At 34.7% G+C, this 17,971-nt stretch overlaps 1 protein-coding gene across 1 annotated transcript in view; it reads right to left on the reverse strand.

The window, feature by feature from the left end:
- The window catches only part of GPM6A (glycoprotein M6A), a 121,046-nt gene that overhangs the window by 32,838 nt on the left and 70,237 nt on the right, over nucleotides 1–17,971 (reverse strand). Inside the window, exon 2 of the mRNA XM_056113982.1 lies at nucleotides 6,644–6,836. Coding sequence (XP_055969957.1) covers nucleotides 6,644–6,836 — 193 coding nt within the window. The remainder of the gene's footprint in view (nucleotides 1–6,643; nucleotides 6,837–17,971) is intronic.

Below are 17,971 nucleotides of genomic sequence, written 5' to 3' on the forward strand. Positions count from 1 at the left end.
GTGAAATAAAGGTGTTGCATTCTATCTGGGAGCTTTGAATCCATATTTTTGCTTGTTCTTTGAATCCATATTTTTGCTTGTTCTTGGCACTTGACTTCCTTCTAGAGCCCAAGTCATCTATGTAGCATCTATGTAGTCAGAGTCTGAACCAGACTCTGACTCAAGTACAGCTCATGCACTTATCAGAGCACCTATGTTATATCAGATCTATCAAAGAGCTCAGGATTATCTCCTAATATCAACATCTAGTAATCGAACCACACTGACCAAATTTCTTTTATCAAATATCTTTCCACATTCTGGAACTCAAGGTTGCGGTCATAGGTAGGGAACCAGTACTTTCTACAAGGAAAAAGGCAGGAATTTGGTAAAATAGAATAATGTTAACTCTAATAAAAAATATATATATGTCACAAAGAAGTTAGTTATTAAAGTAGAAAATTGTTTTGCCTTTTAGACTAAGAAAAAATTAATTTATGAAAAACTGATAAGACAAATGGGGTTTAGTCCTGGAACTCTAACAAGATTTGTGTACACGGCCTTTGATAAAAAGGTAGACACTATTCTACATACAAAATTATGATGTAATTAAAAACAATTCATGTAAGTGGAGACTTAGGATCAGAAATATCAGGTAAGATGACTCAAGCTAAATGATTCCAAGGAAGAACTGAGTTTTAATGTTTATGGTATAGTTGGTGAATTCTAAGTGAATGCAAGATTGAAACAAGATAAGATACAGACAGTAGATGAGGTTAGATTCTGAAAGACCTTAGATACTATTTCCAGGGACTTATATTTTAATTATTTATATTTAATTATCTTAATTTGTATTTTAATTATAACTATAGTAAAATAAGGTCATATTAACACTCTTTGATTTGTGCAAAATATTTATTAAAATTAGGAGCACTTATATAAACAATAATCATTTTTTTCTAAATTTCTTGCTCCAAAAGAAGTGAAATCTTAAGCCACATTTTCCTCTAGACTTTAAATATTAGCTTATGTTTAAATTTTAATTTCCAATATACCTGTATGCTTTTTTGTGTTAATACCAACTGGAGAAATATCTCTTTTATCAGTATTTATATGAACTTAGTTCTCTTTTAGTTCTCTATGTTCTGGTCCAATTACAGTTTATTTTATGTCTATTTCAGTATATAATAGTGATTCTAGATTCTCCATTTCCTCTGTGTTATTAACAGGATGCATCCTAGAAATCAAATCAAGTATTAATACTATCGTTTTCTGATTTGCATATGATTAATAAGGCACTGCACTTCGATAGCATGTCTTTCCTACGCTATTGCTCTAGGACAAGATATTTGTCTTGTACTTTGTAGCCTTAGAGATTAGAATAATGTTCAGTACATGACATCACCCATTATTTTTGGCTAAAGGAAAGAATTCATTCTAAGACAAATGAGATACAAAGATTATCTCCCAAAAGATCTGCATTTTTAAAGATAGGGACATTATATATGTAATACATTAAAGGAGTTATAAATATGTAATTTCATACTTTATATTCAAAATAACCCAATTAGTAAAATAGGCTTTAAGACTAAAATAGCTGTTCTTGATTAAATAAGACTAAGGTTTAGCAAGTGAATTATCATTTCAATCTGTCTGAGAGGCAAATTACATTATTTCAAGGTATTCTGTGTACTCTGTAGAAAACTCTGACTTCTAGAAAGTACTTTAAATCACAAAATAAAATTTTCTATAAATGATTCACTAAAACTTCCATGATAATTTGTTTAAGTATGAAATAGTGATTATCTGCTAAATAACTGGAGTATTATCATTATGATTAAGATGCCTTTTGACCATTATTCATGAGAACTATAGAAAACCCAAGTTACTAGAAAAATTAGAATTTTGTTTATTTTATAAATTCTACTTTAAACAAGCTTTAATTTTTTTCACTTCCCTTTATAAATCTTCTTGGAAGGAGTAAAAATACCTGCTCTATAGATTGATTAAATCAAATAAAATTGATAGAACAAAATAATAACACCTTAATAAAATACTTTCATATAAGAAAATCTGAACTGCAAATTGAGAATTAGATCTCATCCCATAGAAGAGAGTAACAGAACAGATCTATTTCCAGTATTGATGGAGCCAAAATTGCTATAACTAACAGAAGTTATGGTTAGGATATAGAAAGATTTCCTCATTGGAAAGTAAGTCTACACACTTGGTAACGTTTATTTTTTGTTTTTTTGCGGTGGGGGAGGGTCACACCCGGTGATGCTCAGGGCTTACTCCTGGCTCTGCACTCAGGAATCACTCCTGACAGTGCTCGGGGGGCCATATGGAATGCCGGGGATGGAACCCGGGTCCGCCACATGCAAGGAAAATGTCCTACTCGCTATAGTACCGCTCCGGCCCAGATATATTTGGAGACAGCAAATGACCAACCACTTAAGGGACTAAACTCACAAATTAAGGGAAAAAATGCTCCAGAGAAACTAATCACATGAGAAAGGTTAGGTGTCATATTTCAAAACCAATTTATGGGCTACAAAACTTTTAAGAAGTTTACTTTCTCTCCCCCTTCCTCAAGTCTCTGTATCTCAAATGGAATGTTACAAAATTATCAAATGGATCATATAAATTGAAGCTACATACATTTCAGACCTTCCACTGGTGAGAAGTAGTGGCATATAGAATAATCAAGATAAATATTAACTGTATACGAATACAAATGGGGCCGGAGCGATAGCACAGCGGGTAGGGCGTTTGTCTTGCATGCTGCTGACCTGGGTTCTTTTCCTCCACCCCTCTCGGAGAGCCCGGAGAGCTACTGAGAGTATCTCGCCTGCGCGGCAGAGCCTGGCAAGCTCCCCATGGCATATTCGATATGCCAAAAACAGTAACAATAAGTTTCACAATGGAGACGTTACTGGTACACGCTGGAGCAAATCTATGAACAATGAATGAGAGGACAGGGCAGTGCTAAGAATAGATATCATTTGTAAATGTATTTCTGAGAAGCAGATTTTGTATGCTTTGTGAAACTGAATAGTCACATTTCAGCAAGTCTGTCCCTGATGACTAGGAGATATTGATTATATTGAGATATGTGTCTGTGTATCAGACAGAGGTGGACACGATGGAGTTTAGGGAGATTATTTAAAAGTTGATATAAAAATAGGAGATGTTTGTTTGAACATCTCTGAATGCAGCAGTCATATGTACCTAGGTCGAGAACTCAACACAACGAACGACCTGGCACCTGAGTTGTGCAGGAGGAAGAGAGTGGCTTGGAAAGTCTTCAAGAGCACAGAAGAAATAGCTAAGAGGAATAAAGATAGGATTTACTCATTGCATCCTGAAGATCACAGGTAGAAGATTTGATTATAGGACAGTTAATTTTATCTTCATACATTCAGTTGACAAACTGTTAAATGATGTAAGGGTGCTCAGTTTGGTAAACTCAAGCATGAGAGGTATGAGCAAAAAACAAACTTTTTAAATTAATGGAGTTGGCCAACAAATCTTTTCTTCAGAACCAAATTTTTTTCGTATTTATCTCAGTTTATTTTGGAGATATTATCTCTGAAGACATCTTTTATTCATCTCTGTTTTACATTTTATTATTTTACTATTTCTGTTTCCACTTATTTTTATCAATTCTTCAAAAATTCCTGTAAGGAATACCCATCTAGGGTAATCTCTACTTCTTCTAATCTATCATATAATATTTAAATGTATGAATTAGCATTAATTTTACCCACTAACTTGTAGTGCTTATCTTCTCTCTGTTTTCATGAAGTATTTACTAATACTGAAAAGTCTTAATGAATTTGGTAACTATACAGGGTTTATCATAGAAATTTCAGTTATATAAATCATGAGGAATGATAACTTGAATACTTGTTGTAATGAGTGTCAAATGAAAGCGTTATTCTTACTATAAATATGTAATATTGATCTCATATTTAATTTTCAACATAAGATATATCAAAGGCATAAGTCTTATACTAAGAAAATTATCTCCAATATCTCTTCTGAACACCCACATATACTATTCCTTGTGTGCTTTGGCAGAACTATGTAAGAAAACTATCAAGCACAGCTTGACAATAGGTTTCTGATAGATACATACAATCACATCAGGCATTTATTAAGCCTATGAGATCTTACAAGTTTCTGTCTGTAATTGAACTTAGCAATTTGGATGTAGCCTAAATATAGAGAATCTGTAGATTTTAAGGACATCTGTGGAAGCTTAAAATAATGCACAGTGAAAACATATTTTGTCCAGTGTAGGCTGAGATTTAACTAAAAAGAAAATGTCAATTTTATCACATTAAAATATGCACATGAAGTCATTTTCTTAAGGTTCTCTGAAATCTTAAATAATCCAAAACACAATAATTAATTATATTTAAGTTAGATTCAAAAGATGAATAGTATTGATAAATGTTCAAGGATAAATTCATTCTATGGTGGCATTTTGGGCTGGAGCAATAGCACAGCAGTAGGGCTTTTGCCTTGCACGCAGCTGACCCAGCCAAGCCGGGTTCAATTCCTCCGCCCTCTTGGAGCGCCCGGCAAGCTACCGAGAGTATCTCGCCCACATGGCAAAGCCTGGCAAGCTACCCATGATGTATTCAATATGCCAAACACAGTAACAACAAGTCTCACAATGGAGATGTTACTGGTGCCCGCTCAAGCAAATCAATGAACAACGGGAGGAACATGATGGTGGCATTTAATTGAAATTTTAAAATTATTTATAATTTGGGCTGGAGCGATAGCACAGCGGGTAGGACGTCTGCCTTGCACGCAGCCAACATGGCCAACCCGAGTTCGATTCCTCCGCCCCTCTCGGAGAGCCTGGCAAGCTACCGAGAGTGTTCGATATGCCAGACACAGTAACAACAAAGTCTCCAGTGGAGACGTTACTGATTTACTTAGTTAAATGTTATGGATAATTCTTATTTTAAGAAATAGCTCATGAAATAGTTTTATAGGCAAATGGGCTGGAGCGACAGCACTGTGGATAGGGCATTTGTCTTGTACGCAGCCAACACAGCCAACCCGAATTCGATTCCTCCATCCCTCTAGGAGAGCCCGGCAAGCCTCTGAGAGTATCTCCCCCGCACGGCAAAGCCAGGGAAGTTACCTGTGATGTATTCGATATGCCAAACACAGTAACAAGTCTCACAATGTTATTGGGCCCACTAGAGCAAATAGATGAACAACGGGAGGACAGTGACAGTGACAGTAAACAAAGTTATGTAATTCCCTTTTCTATTTTTATGTACTTATTTTTAATTTTTTGCTATTGAATCTGCATTTCTTCTTGTCAAAGGCATTGATAAAATCCTAAACTTATATTTCAGACTTAAGGATGTTGTCTTCAAATAATTTCATTTAAAACCAAATGGTTGGGTAATCAACTCTCTCCTCCACTTAATGCCTCTAAGTGATTGAGAGGTTAGGAAAAGGTTGTATGCTTGCCTTGGATACATTTCTACTTTCCTAAGCAAACTTCCTCAAAGATTTAATTACCAATGCATTTAATACATAAACATTTAAACTTCCTCTTCTTATTGTACTTACTTCTGTAAAAAAAATCAATTGTAAGAAATATTGAATATCTCTTAAGATACATATTTTATCTACTGTTTCTGGGGTACTTGCCCTTCACTGTCCCCCTAGAGTTGAGCAGTTTTGCTCTATTATTTGAAAGAAATATGCAACACCTTTCTCTATTCATTTTCTAGGAGAAATAATAACTCTATGAGTTAAATTAACTGAATTTTTGAGCCAGAGCTTTTGCTTAAGAGAATTTAAAACCAAAAAAGTATTTAAAATGTAACAATCACATATGTTTTATTTTGAAAGTGGAGAAAATTAGTCTTCTACCTCGTTAGTTATCAGTACTCATCAAGTATTAGAATAGGGACTAAAATTATTATTAAACCAAGTCAAATTGAACTGCCATGGTAAAATAATATCAACTTCCTTTTTATGGAGTTGTAAGAATAAAAGGGAAACTCCCCCTAATCATTGTTGCTGATAAATTACAATGGTGGAGGGATTGGTGTTGGAACATTGTATAATTGAAACCTACTCAGGAGCAGTTTTGTAATGCTTTATTGGTTTATTACTTCAAGAGAAGTTAGTTGAATGTTTTACAATGTTTGCTACATAATCAATAACAGTTTGTATAAGGTAAAGAAAGAAAGGTGGTATTTTACTCATGCTTGAGTTAAGTATTTTAAAACATGGAGCACCCATAGGGTTTGGTAAGCATCTAAAACTTGGCACCAGAGTCTATTTTTATCTGTTTCTGTTCTCTGCTCTCTGTTCTATTCTATTAGAACAGCCCCTGCTTAAATTAGAAGAGTAAGATAAATGCAAGTATTCCACCAAATGGTAATTGGATGTGGGATAAAACTTTCCAGTCAAATTAAAACATAGATTATGTTGGCATCTGATTTTCTGCTCTGTCCCATATGCGTAATAAAAATCAATGTTCTTTTGACTCCTGTAATATTCTCAGAAATATGTGTATGTTCATAAATAACACTTCTTTCCCTCTTTACCCCTGTTTATATAGCATAAAGAAAGACAGGCTTGCACCCCCAAAATAAGAAAAAACAATTGAATGGCTTACATGGTAAAGACGTCCAGTGTATCTCCAGCAGTTCTTGCCATCTCAAAGTAGGTTTGCAGAATGTTGACAGTTCCAGAGAGTGCCTCATGACCACAGCCACAGAACAGGGCAACACCAGCATAGAGCAAGATGGTAGCAATCAGCGAGGCGTAGGGAATGCCTCCCAGACACTTAATACAGCACTCAAAGCACCCTACAGAACAAGAGGAAAGATCACACTCAATATTTGGGGCTCATGCAAAATTTCTTTCTTTTTTTTTATTCAATCACCGTGGGACACATTTAAAAAGCTTTCATTATTGGGTTTTGGTCATACAATGACCAAACACCCATCACTCCACCAGTGCTTATTTTCCACCACCAGTGTTCCCAGTATCCCTCCCGACACCCCCATCCCATCCCATGCTTCCATGGCAGGCACCTTCCTTTTTATTCTCGCTCTACTTTGGGGCATTATGGTTTGTGATACAGATACTGAAAGGCCATCATGTTTGGTCCTTTGTCTACTTTCAGCACACATATCCCATTCCAAATGATCCCTTTAACCATTATTGACTTAGTGGTCCCTTCTCCATCCCAACTGCCTTCTTCCCCAGCTCATGAGGCAGGCTTCCAAACCGTGAAACGATCCTCCTGGCCCTGTCTCTACTGTCCTTGGCTGTTAGTCTAATATTATGTTATTTTATATTCCACAAATGAGTTGCAGTTGTTCTATGTTTGTCCCTCTCTTTCTGACTTGTTTCACTTAGTATGAAACTATCCATGTCCATCAACTTGTAAGCAAATTTCATGACTTCATCTTTTCTAGTACGTGTATAGTAGTCCATTGTGTATATGTACAAGAGTTTCTTTAATTACAGATCAAGGATTTGCATATAGAGATGACATCAGGTCAATATATAAATTAAGTCCTATCACGCTTTGGGAAGTATAAAATTGAGTTCTTATATTATAAATTCATTCTTCACAAACATGATAATGCTATCTCCTCCCCCATTTAGCTTTCTCTTATACCCCCAAACCAACAGAAGTTCTTTTTTTTTCCAACACAGACATCCTACAATAATTATCCTTCAAACACACCTGCATATCATTTTATCTTGGCTCTATTAACCTGATGTCCTTAATTTTAACTTTAGTTTTCTCTTAAACATTGAGTTAAAATCTTCAGGCTGTCAATAAACTTTCACTTGTATTTTTTTAATATTTTTAATTTTATTGAATCACCATGAGATAGGGAATTACAAAACTGTTCATTATTGGGTTTTATTCATACAATGTTCCAATATCCATGCCTCCACCAGTGTAATTTCTTAGCACCAATATCCCCAGTTTCCCTCCCAACCAACTCAAATAACCCCCCACCCCAAACTGCCTTATGGGAGACACCTCTCTTCTCTCTCTCTCTCTCTCTCTTTCTCTTTCTCTCTCTCATTTTAGACATTATGGTTGGCAATAATAAGCCTACTTTCAACACTCAATTCTTTTTCAGAGTGATCATTTTCAACTAATTTTTTCTATAGTGCAATTTTTAAGTGAAAAGGGAATGATGACAAATGTTTGTGAATTTCATATATGAAAGCACATTATCTTAGAATCTTCTAAGTTCAGATATGTATGAATTCAATTTTTGTAGTCACTAACAATGGAAAAACTATTTCTTCTTATGGGGCATGGTAAAAATGTAAATGGGAGAGAGAGTGGCACAGTAGAAAGAGCCAGGGCAACTTAGAAATCTGACATTACCCCTTTACCTATGATACAATAATTGCTTTCATTTTATAATTTGTAAAAGAAAAAGATGGGGGTGACAGGAAGAATTTTTCTCATAATTTCACTTATGTGCATTAGAGCTATTATATAATATAGTACGTGAGAATGTAACCACCCACTAATGTTGCCTCTATTAATATTAAGTATGAATTTATTAGGTACTAAAATTGATATCATTATTAGTATTATGCTTTACTATATTGTGAACATAACAAACTATATTTCGTTTTAATATAGTTTTAAAAAATGTGGTCAAGTAATCACATGTGACATTTTGAAATCATATCACTTTAGTCTTCAGTTATTCAAAAGCTGTGTGCATTTAGCCCCTGATATCAAAATACCAGGATTATTAATATTAAAGATAAATATCAGAATTTTCTAGGTGACATCTAGATATCTTCTTTAAAAAAGATTAACAGACACTTAAGTATCTACATTTTGCAATAAGATATATGAGAAAACTGTGTGCCAGCCACTGGTGAAAAAGCAAATTTAAAATAAGAGGACTGATTAAATTAATAGCATTATGTAGGATGAATCGCTCTCTCATATTGATCAATAGAGATATACAAAATAGATATAATATATATTTATACATAAGTATATGTAGATATCTATAGAAAGAATATGAAATATATAGATAAATTATATATCTACATATATCTATATATACTTTCTATCTATAAATATCTAGATATCTAGATATTTATATGGACATATATCTAGACATATATATCTAGATATCTGAATATCTATAGATAGAATATGTAGATATATGTATATATATAGATATCTATATATCTAGATATTTATAGATAGAAAGTATATATAGATATATGTAGATATATAATTTATCTATATATTTCATATTCTTTCTATAGATATCTACATATACTTATGTATAAATATATATTATATCTATTTTGTATATCTCTATTGATCAATATGAGAGAGAGATTCATATTTATATCTAGATATATAGATATATATAAATAGAATATATAGATAGAATATATCTATATAGATAGATATGAGATATGTATATTATCTAGATATATCTATATATACATACATGGAGAGAGAGAGATTTCAAATATTTCCTCCTCCTTTTTTCTTTTTCAGAAATTTCCTAGTCAAATACTCCTTTGCAATGCTCAAGCTCCTCTAATGCTCTCCACATGATTTTATAATTTTGACACTGCTTTTTTCAGAAACATCACATAACACTGGAAAATGAGTTGTCACTTACTGGATGTAGGTATTCATAAGGATATCTATGTACACTTTATCTAGAAAGCATATGTATACACTTCATAGCACCAGTAGAGTGTGATCACTCCAGAGTTCCTATGTGAAGCAACTTCATATGTCTATTTTATTGTTGCTTATCAAACTGACCATTAAAGAGAATTATGGTTATCTTTTCTGTGCCAGAAGAGTAAAATCAGAGATTAGAACAACTCTCCTCTTCCACAGCTCTTGCTCATACAGGAAAAATAATTTCCAGAATGTTCCTACACACCATACACACACGTGAGGAAGAAAAAAAATAGGTTAGAATATCATGGAAAAAATTTCACTGACAGATGGATGAGGCCAGTGTGTGTACTTGAATGTCATTGAACACAGTCTGGGGGAGAGATTGACAGGATAACGAATAATTCATTGGATTGTTTTTGCTTTGGTGGGGAGAGAGCAAGTTTGGTAAAATTTACATCTAACCATTTTTAATTAAAATTTATTTACTATCAATCAGAAGAAGAGTCACCTCTAATTATGGCAAGTATTCCATATAACCCAATGATTTCAAGTCCTGTTCTTCTGTGATTTCTCTTTCCTACTATTCTTCAAGAGTTTCAAATGGGTGTGGGGGATTTCTATTGCAGACATTAGAGACATGCAGTCAAAAGGAAATGAGTCCAAACATATAATTATGGATAGAAACTACTTTAGTTGGATACCAGACCTAAAATGAATAAAAATAAAGGTAAAGTAAGAATTAAAATGACTCAGGAAGAAATGGAGTGGTAGGCCCATTGGGAATTCATAAAACTGCCATCAAAGACTTGTGATTCATTTCATTACTAATTCACGGTCAGCTTCTGCTTATTTCCCTTTCTTGGCTGTGGTTTTCTTGGTTGTGGTTTTTAGAGACTCATACTAGACTCCACGCAATAATTCTGGTCATCTAGGATGCCCACTGCACTGTAGGGATGTGGGTTGAGGCAGCTGTTACGGAACAGCATCCAATAAATTCAGAAAAGCATGAAATAAAAAATCAGTAGTGGGACAATCCAACTTGAGAACACTGAGTTAACAGACTCATCTGAAGGTGCTTAGGATCTCTACGTTAAAGGACACATACATTTTACTTGCCCCGTTAACACCACCATTTTGAACCTTTGACATTCTATTATGTCTATTGACAAAGACAAGCTCCTGTGATTTTCCTTATTGCCAGGTCAACTTTGATTTTTTTCCCTTTTGAATCTTCACCCACTGGAAAGCCTGAGTTCAAAGTAAGAAACGTTAAGTATCTCCTCAAAGCGTGCCCGGTTCACATTTTTGCTAGGCTGAATCTTAATGATGCAACTCTTCCTCAGGGTCTGAGTTTGCCCATTGCATTTGCAAGCGGACTCTCAGATCTCCCATCTGGGGAAGCAGGCATCATTTCAGTATTCTCTCCAGCTGCCAGCAATCCCACATCGTTGCTGGCAGGGAGCTTCTTTTCCACCCACAGTGAGAAGGAGCCTTGGCAGAGCAGCAGAATCACCATAGCAACCAAGCCTCAGGGCCCAGAATTTGTTCCCAGTGATCATCCTTTAAAGCAGAGAGCTCTGTGGCCTCCCATCCCTGCACTTTACTGCACCCTATTAACTAGATAGTGGCAAGAGAATAGGAGGTGGGGTACTGGAGAAAAACACCTTGTTTTCTAAAGAAACATTAGAAACAGGAAAGATTGCTTTGTATAGAAAAAAATAGATATATAAGAATAGAAATGTATTGCTCAAAGAGGATGCTTTAAATATTGACGGGATTTAAGTAATGTAAACGCTATGGCTATGTGTATACACAATGAAACATTTTTCATATCCATCCTTTGCTTTTGCCTTGCTTTCTCAAATGAACACGTACTCTATCTCTTTCATCTTTTATATGACAACGATTATTAAAGGATGTTTTTCAAAGAGTTTAAAAACCAGTATTTTGTCCAATATTTGTCCAGTATTGACTGTTGTTATGAGCAGCTTTTCATTGACATAAATTTTTCAGAGAAAAACAGAAGCTCCAGTGATCTTTGGTAAAAAGGTGAGCTCATGATAATTTACCTGCATTGAGACATTTGAAGGAAAAACACTGCTCACTTCACAAAGGCCACTAAAATAAACTAAAATAAGGGGAAAGAACTTAAACCAGAAAGAAAGAGCCCCCTCCCCCCCACCCAGAGATGCTCCACTCCTGGGGGTACACAATGAGATTCTTGAAAAGACCCTACTGACAATTTACATATTGGTAAGTTTGTCTCAGCACCATTTACCAAAGATTTGATTCACTTCCCACTGACCTGCAATATCATTTTTGTCATTACCAAAAAATTCAGAAAGAGGGCACTGGTGGAGAAATGGGTATTTGATCATTGTATAACTGAAACCCAAGCACAAAAATTTGTAAGTACCTCATGGTGTTTCACTAATAAATTTTTTTTTTAATTCAGAAAGATGTAGGTGTGTTTGTGGGCTTTTTGTTACCTTGCATCAGTTTATTGGTCTATTCCTGGGCTAATATTGCACAGCTTCATAATGTGTCCTGGTATGTGGTAGAGAAAATGCCTTCAAAGTGTTCACATGTACATCAAGCTATTCAGTCTTTTTACATTATCATTTAAATTTTAGAAATAGTTTGATTTCATGTTGAGATTTTGAGCAGTATTTTTTATACTGGTTATATATATACCTAGAAACTTAGCAAGATACTTTAGTTAAATTGTTTTAATTCTGTGTAATATTTTGAGTTTCATTGTATTAGTAATTATACTATCTCTGAAATTTTTGAGCTTTCCTTCTTTTTAATATTTGTACTTTTCAAAAAAAACTGTTGTCCTAATCTTTGGATAAAATGCTCTGAGAAGAGAAGAATAAAAAGCATCTTATTACTGATGTTAAAGAAAAGAATGTTATTTTAACATAAAATATGATGGTGGAGAAATGACTTGCTGTGTTTTATTGATGAAATGTTCCTAATTTTGAATTTTTTTCATGTATTTTTCCCATCTAGTTAAATTTGTTTCATTTTTTCCTCTTTACTACCGTTTTTATAATTTTTTCTGACTCAAAATGAGCTTGCATTTCTGAGAAAACCTCAACTGAGCCAGACTGCATTTTTAATGCATCACTAAACTTGCTATGCTAAATATTTTGTTCAATAATTTTGCATTTATAAATTCATTCTAAAAATACTTTCTGCGTCCTCACCAGGTGCCAGGCACTATGCAAATTGCTGGCACTGTGGAAGTAAACAAAACCAAAACTCTTTGCTGTCATGCTAGAGGTGGGAGACATATGATAAACAAGGCAGAAGGAATGACAGTGAAATTGTGAAATGTGCAAAGATGAAAACCAATGAAGGGCAGTTGAGTGATTTTGATCTTTTGGCAAAGACAGGGAGGAGTAATTGACATGACATTGGTGAAGAGACCTAAAGGATGTAGAGAGCCAAGAGGCCCTGCAAAGAATAGAGTTCCAGGGATGGAGCAACAACACAGCTGTCAGAGCACTTGCCTTCATGTGGCCAACCCAGGTTCCATCCCCAGCAACGCATATGGTCCCCAGATCCCTGCCAGCAGGGCAGACCTAGGAGTAAGCCCTGAGCATTACCAAGTGTGGCCCCAAAACTAAACTAAACTAAATTAAGCTAAAAGAAAAGAGTTCCAAAAGGAGGGAAAGCAGATGATGAGACAGGAGTGCACCTATGTTTGAGCAGGGGAAGTGTGTGTGTGTGTGTGTGTGTGTGTGTGTGTGTGTGTGTGTGTGTGTTTGTATGTGTGCGCACACGCGTGATGGAATAGAGGATGCCAGTTCTAGATGGAACTGAGGATGCCAGTGGTGGTAAAACACTCTACAGTTAAAAAGAGAACAGAAGATCAGATTTGCAATGCTATAGATGAGGCTGGTGCATGTGACTGCCATTAAACATTGCAACCTCATTTGGCAATCAGTTTTATACTTGCCTTGGAAAGTGGTAATTTTCTAAACTCCCAGAGAGTTTGCATAGATCATCACTAACTGCACAATAAATATTTGATAGGCCTAGCCAGCAAGAGTATCCATGCCTCTTGTGTATTTTAATAGAAAAAAAATTTAATTACTGCTCAAAGTTGCTAATGGTTATAGAACTGTGTAAATTTTACATCTCTTGTGTCTATTTGATAAGTTCAATTTTATAGGCACTTGGCAATCATGTGAAAATTAATGGATATCACTCAGTTGCATATTGCTGCCATACAGAATTTTACTTTATCAATTAATCTTCTGTACATATTTCCTTTGGTCCTTCTGTTGGAACAATGTTTTTCTTTTTTCTTCTTCCATTTTAATTCTATTCATTCTTCCTGTCAGCCTAATTCATGTCTTATGTTCTGTTCATTATGAAAAAAAATTTTTTTCATGGATTACCTTGTCACTGATTGTACTGGCCTCATTAAAATTCTTCCCTACTGACCTGAATGCACATTGATGTGTATTTAAGTATCGGTTTATTAATAGTATACTTTAAGTAAAAACATATATAGTCACATGATTTTCATTATTTTTCAAGAGAAAATTTGTTTGTCATCTAGTTTTGGAGTTCATTTTTAATTACAAGAGATAAAAGATCACTAGGTATTTGAGAAAAATCCCCAACTTGAAAAAAGAAAACAAAATAAAATACATGCACAAATAAAACATAAATGATAGTCAAATCAGTTAGTTGATAATATTAAAAGGGTACATAAACACACACACTCATTGATTCTCCAAGGATATAATTAAACATATTGATTCCCAGAGGACATAATTAAGCATTCTTGAAATACAAAAGGTTTCTACAAGTTAGTCATTAAACAAAAAGGTTAAAGCTTTCATTAGGAAAACATATAAATGCTTACATTTTAATGTAAGATCTAAAAGACATAGAAAGGATACAGATAAATAATGACAATTTTAAGAAAATAAGCTATTTTGGAGATCAGAGGAGGGATTCTAATACCTACATCCAAATAGAAAGAGATCCATTAAAAAAGTAAGAAAATTATCAAACTATCAAAAGTTTTGTAAAACTGAAAAGTCATGTGTCTCTAAATTGACAAACCAACCTCAGAGGGATGTTCCCTATTCTGGAGTGCCTCGTCTCTACCACCATCTGCTTCCTCAGCAGAGTCAGCCCTGCCGAGGATGAGATGCTTAAGCTCAGAACATCTTCAAATAATACCAGTTGGGGCCATGAGCATTAAGGTATTTTAGACAAAGCTAGGCACCAGAAAGAAAAAAGCAAAATTATCAACTGACATAAGAGCATTTATTTTTAAAGAACTCAAGAATTGTAACAATTGAGACTTAGAATCTGTGGGTATGGATAGAAATATTAGGTATGTTAGAAATGTTGAACCCACCTGACACTCTTATCCTGTGACACCAGAAAACAGGTCTCTTGGATAGAAAAAGAATCAAAATTTGTTACAGAATTAACTATGTTAAATCCATTTCATACATTAACTTACTTCCCCAATCTTTTCCTAGTAACATGGGCACCAGGTCACCAGCAATATTTATCATTTGCCAAATGCATTTTGAGCAGCTACTGGTACTATCTATACCCTTGGCATATAATAGCAATCAACACCCCCCCCCCACAATCTTCATCCTTTTTGAGACTATACATTAGAGAGAAATAAACTTAGAAAAACTCTAGCATATTCTCAGAAAATTTCCTCAAAATATGGTACTTAAGAATCTAGTTTTGTTGTGATATTTATTTTGTTTACCATAAGACCAATAAGACAAAATGGTTATCCACAAATCAGAAAACAAGGGTATCATTAACAAATCAGAAGAGTTAGTTCAAAATTATTGAAATAGTGCTGCATAAAAATGCCCTTCAAATTAAAAAAAATATTAGGGAAGAAAAGTCAATGGTTTAGAATGCATTTTTTTTTCCATACATACTAGCACAGTGGAAACAATCCCCTCCACCCTATCCCAGTTTAGCTGGGATTGATTCTCAACTCAAAGTCAGAAGTAGCTACTGGATGTGACCCCAAAACAAAAATTTTTAAAAATCTGTAATATAAAGAAGAGTAGCCATAACATCATTCTCCTAACCCTGAAAAAGCCTTGAATATGGCACTTTAAAAAAAAAAATCTCAGGGCTAGGATGAAGAAGACGTTACTGGCACCTGCTTGAGGCAATCGACGAACAACAGGGTGGTCGTGATCGTGATGATCGTGAGCCATAACATGGAATAGCTCATATTGTGATTCTACTTTGTAATGGTTATAACAACAAATTTTCTAGTAACTAATTCCTTAATAATAATCATTTTATGTTAAACATAGAATAAGCTTAATTTCCAAATATTGTTATATTTTTGATACGTTAGTTAAATAAGGGCTGGAGCGATAGCACAGCAGGTAAGGCATTTGCCTTGCATGCAGCCAACATGGCTGACCCGAGTTCGCCCCTCTCGGAGAAACTGGCAAACTACCAAGAGTATCTCGCCCCCACGGCAAAGCCTGGCAAGCCACCCGTGATGTATTCAATATGCCAAACACAGTAACAATTAAGTCTCACAATGGAGATGTTACTGAGCCCGCTCGAACAAATCGATGAACAACAGGAGAACCGTGACCTGAGTTAAATAAAATCCCAGACTAAACAAATTAAGAGCTAAAATAAGTATGGGAATAATTTGGGACAATTAACTTGGCATTATTAAAATAACACACTCATGCCAGGTTTTAATGTCAAATACTTTAGTCATTGCTACAATTCTGTAAAGGTAAAGGTAAAGGTAAAGGCCCTCCCGTTGATCGTCGATTTGCTCGAGCGGGCCCAGTAACGTCTCCATTGGAGACTTTGTTGTTACTGTGTCTGGCATATCGAATACTCTCGGTAGCTTGCCGGGCTCTCCGAGAGGGGCGGAGGAATCGAACTCGGGTCGGCCATGTTGGCCGCTTGTAAGGCGAACGCCCTACCCGCAGTGCTATCACTCCAGCTACAATTCTGTGTTTAACCAAATCTCAATTTTAAAAATAATGTCTTGGAAAAGGAAAAATGCATATAGTTTCGAGAATTATACAAATTCTACAAATTCTACAAATCCTAATTTATGGCTTCATGCAAAAATCATTAGGAACTCTGTTAAAAATAGAGATCCTAGGACACCCTCTAATGAAAATCTCTTCAGATTTTATGAAGTGTTTCAGTTGATTTTAATTTACATATGAACAAATGTAGCAGCATATGAAACCATACTGCATTAAATAAAATTATATTAAATTCCAGCATGGTTAAAAATTAATTAATAAACTATATATGCACACAATACATTGATATAGAAGGATCTATTATAAGAATATTGATCAATTTTATTTATTTATTTATTTATTTATTTTGCTTTTGGGGTCACATCCAGTGATGCTAAGGAGTTACTCCTGGCTCAGAACTCAGAAATTATTCTTGGTGGTCCTCAGGTGACCATGTGAGATGCTGGGAATCGAACCCAGGTTAGCTGCATGCAAAGCAAATGCCCTACCCACTATAGTGTGGCTCCAGCCCATTAATCAAATTTTAAGTCAAAATGAATAGTGAATGATCAAATAACATCAGAAAGAATTCTTGCACATTGCACATGCATCAAAAATAATGCTAAGATATTTTAATGCATCTTCTAGTCTAACTTCCCTGGGAACTCAATGAGGCAGAAATAATCATAGAGAAAAAACTTCTTAAATGATTATTGAGAGTTGATATCGAAAAGTCTGATATTGAAAATTCAAGTCATGAATTATTATGTAAAAGGATGACACTCTCCTGAAAGGTTTTATTACAGGAATTTCAGTTAATGCTATTACCAGTGATTTGGAGAGTTTAAAAATTGTATCACTAATTACAGAACATTTTGTACTGGTCAACATGACTTAGCAAGAATGTTTTGATTAATTAAACTTATTTCCCTAGGGTGGAAAAGTTAATTGCTTCAGTAATGATTAGAACCATACTATTCTGACTGTGATAAATAAGCCCCTTCTGACTGTGATAAATAAACAATCAAGTGGAGACAAGTTTCAGTCTCAGAATCAGAGCTTTATCTGGAAGGAAAGAAACAGTAGTGCACCATAATGCTCTAAGTTCTTGACACCACCGAGTGCTTTATAGACCAGAACTCATTTTCCCAGATATTCATGGAGATCCAAACACCACGAGGTTAAAGATTATATGAGTTATGAGGTTAAAACCCACATCTTTCAGTGAAATGAAGGAACCAGTTGACAATATTCTCACTCTTCTATTTCA

The sequence above is a fragment of the Sorex fumeus genome, unplaced genomic scaffold, assembly GCF_029834395.1.
Source record: "Sorex fumeus unplaced genomic scaffold, SorFum_2.1 ptg000024l, whole genome shotgun sequence".
In the NCBI taxonomy this organism is placed as follows: domain Eukaryota; kingdom Metazoa; phylum Chordata; class Mammalia; order Eulipotyphla; family Soricidae; genus Sorex; species Sorex fumeus.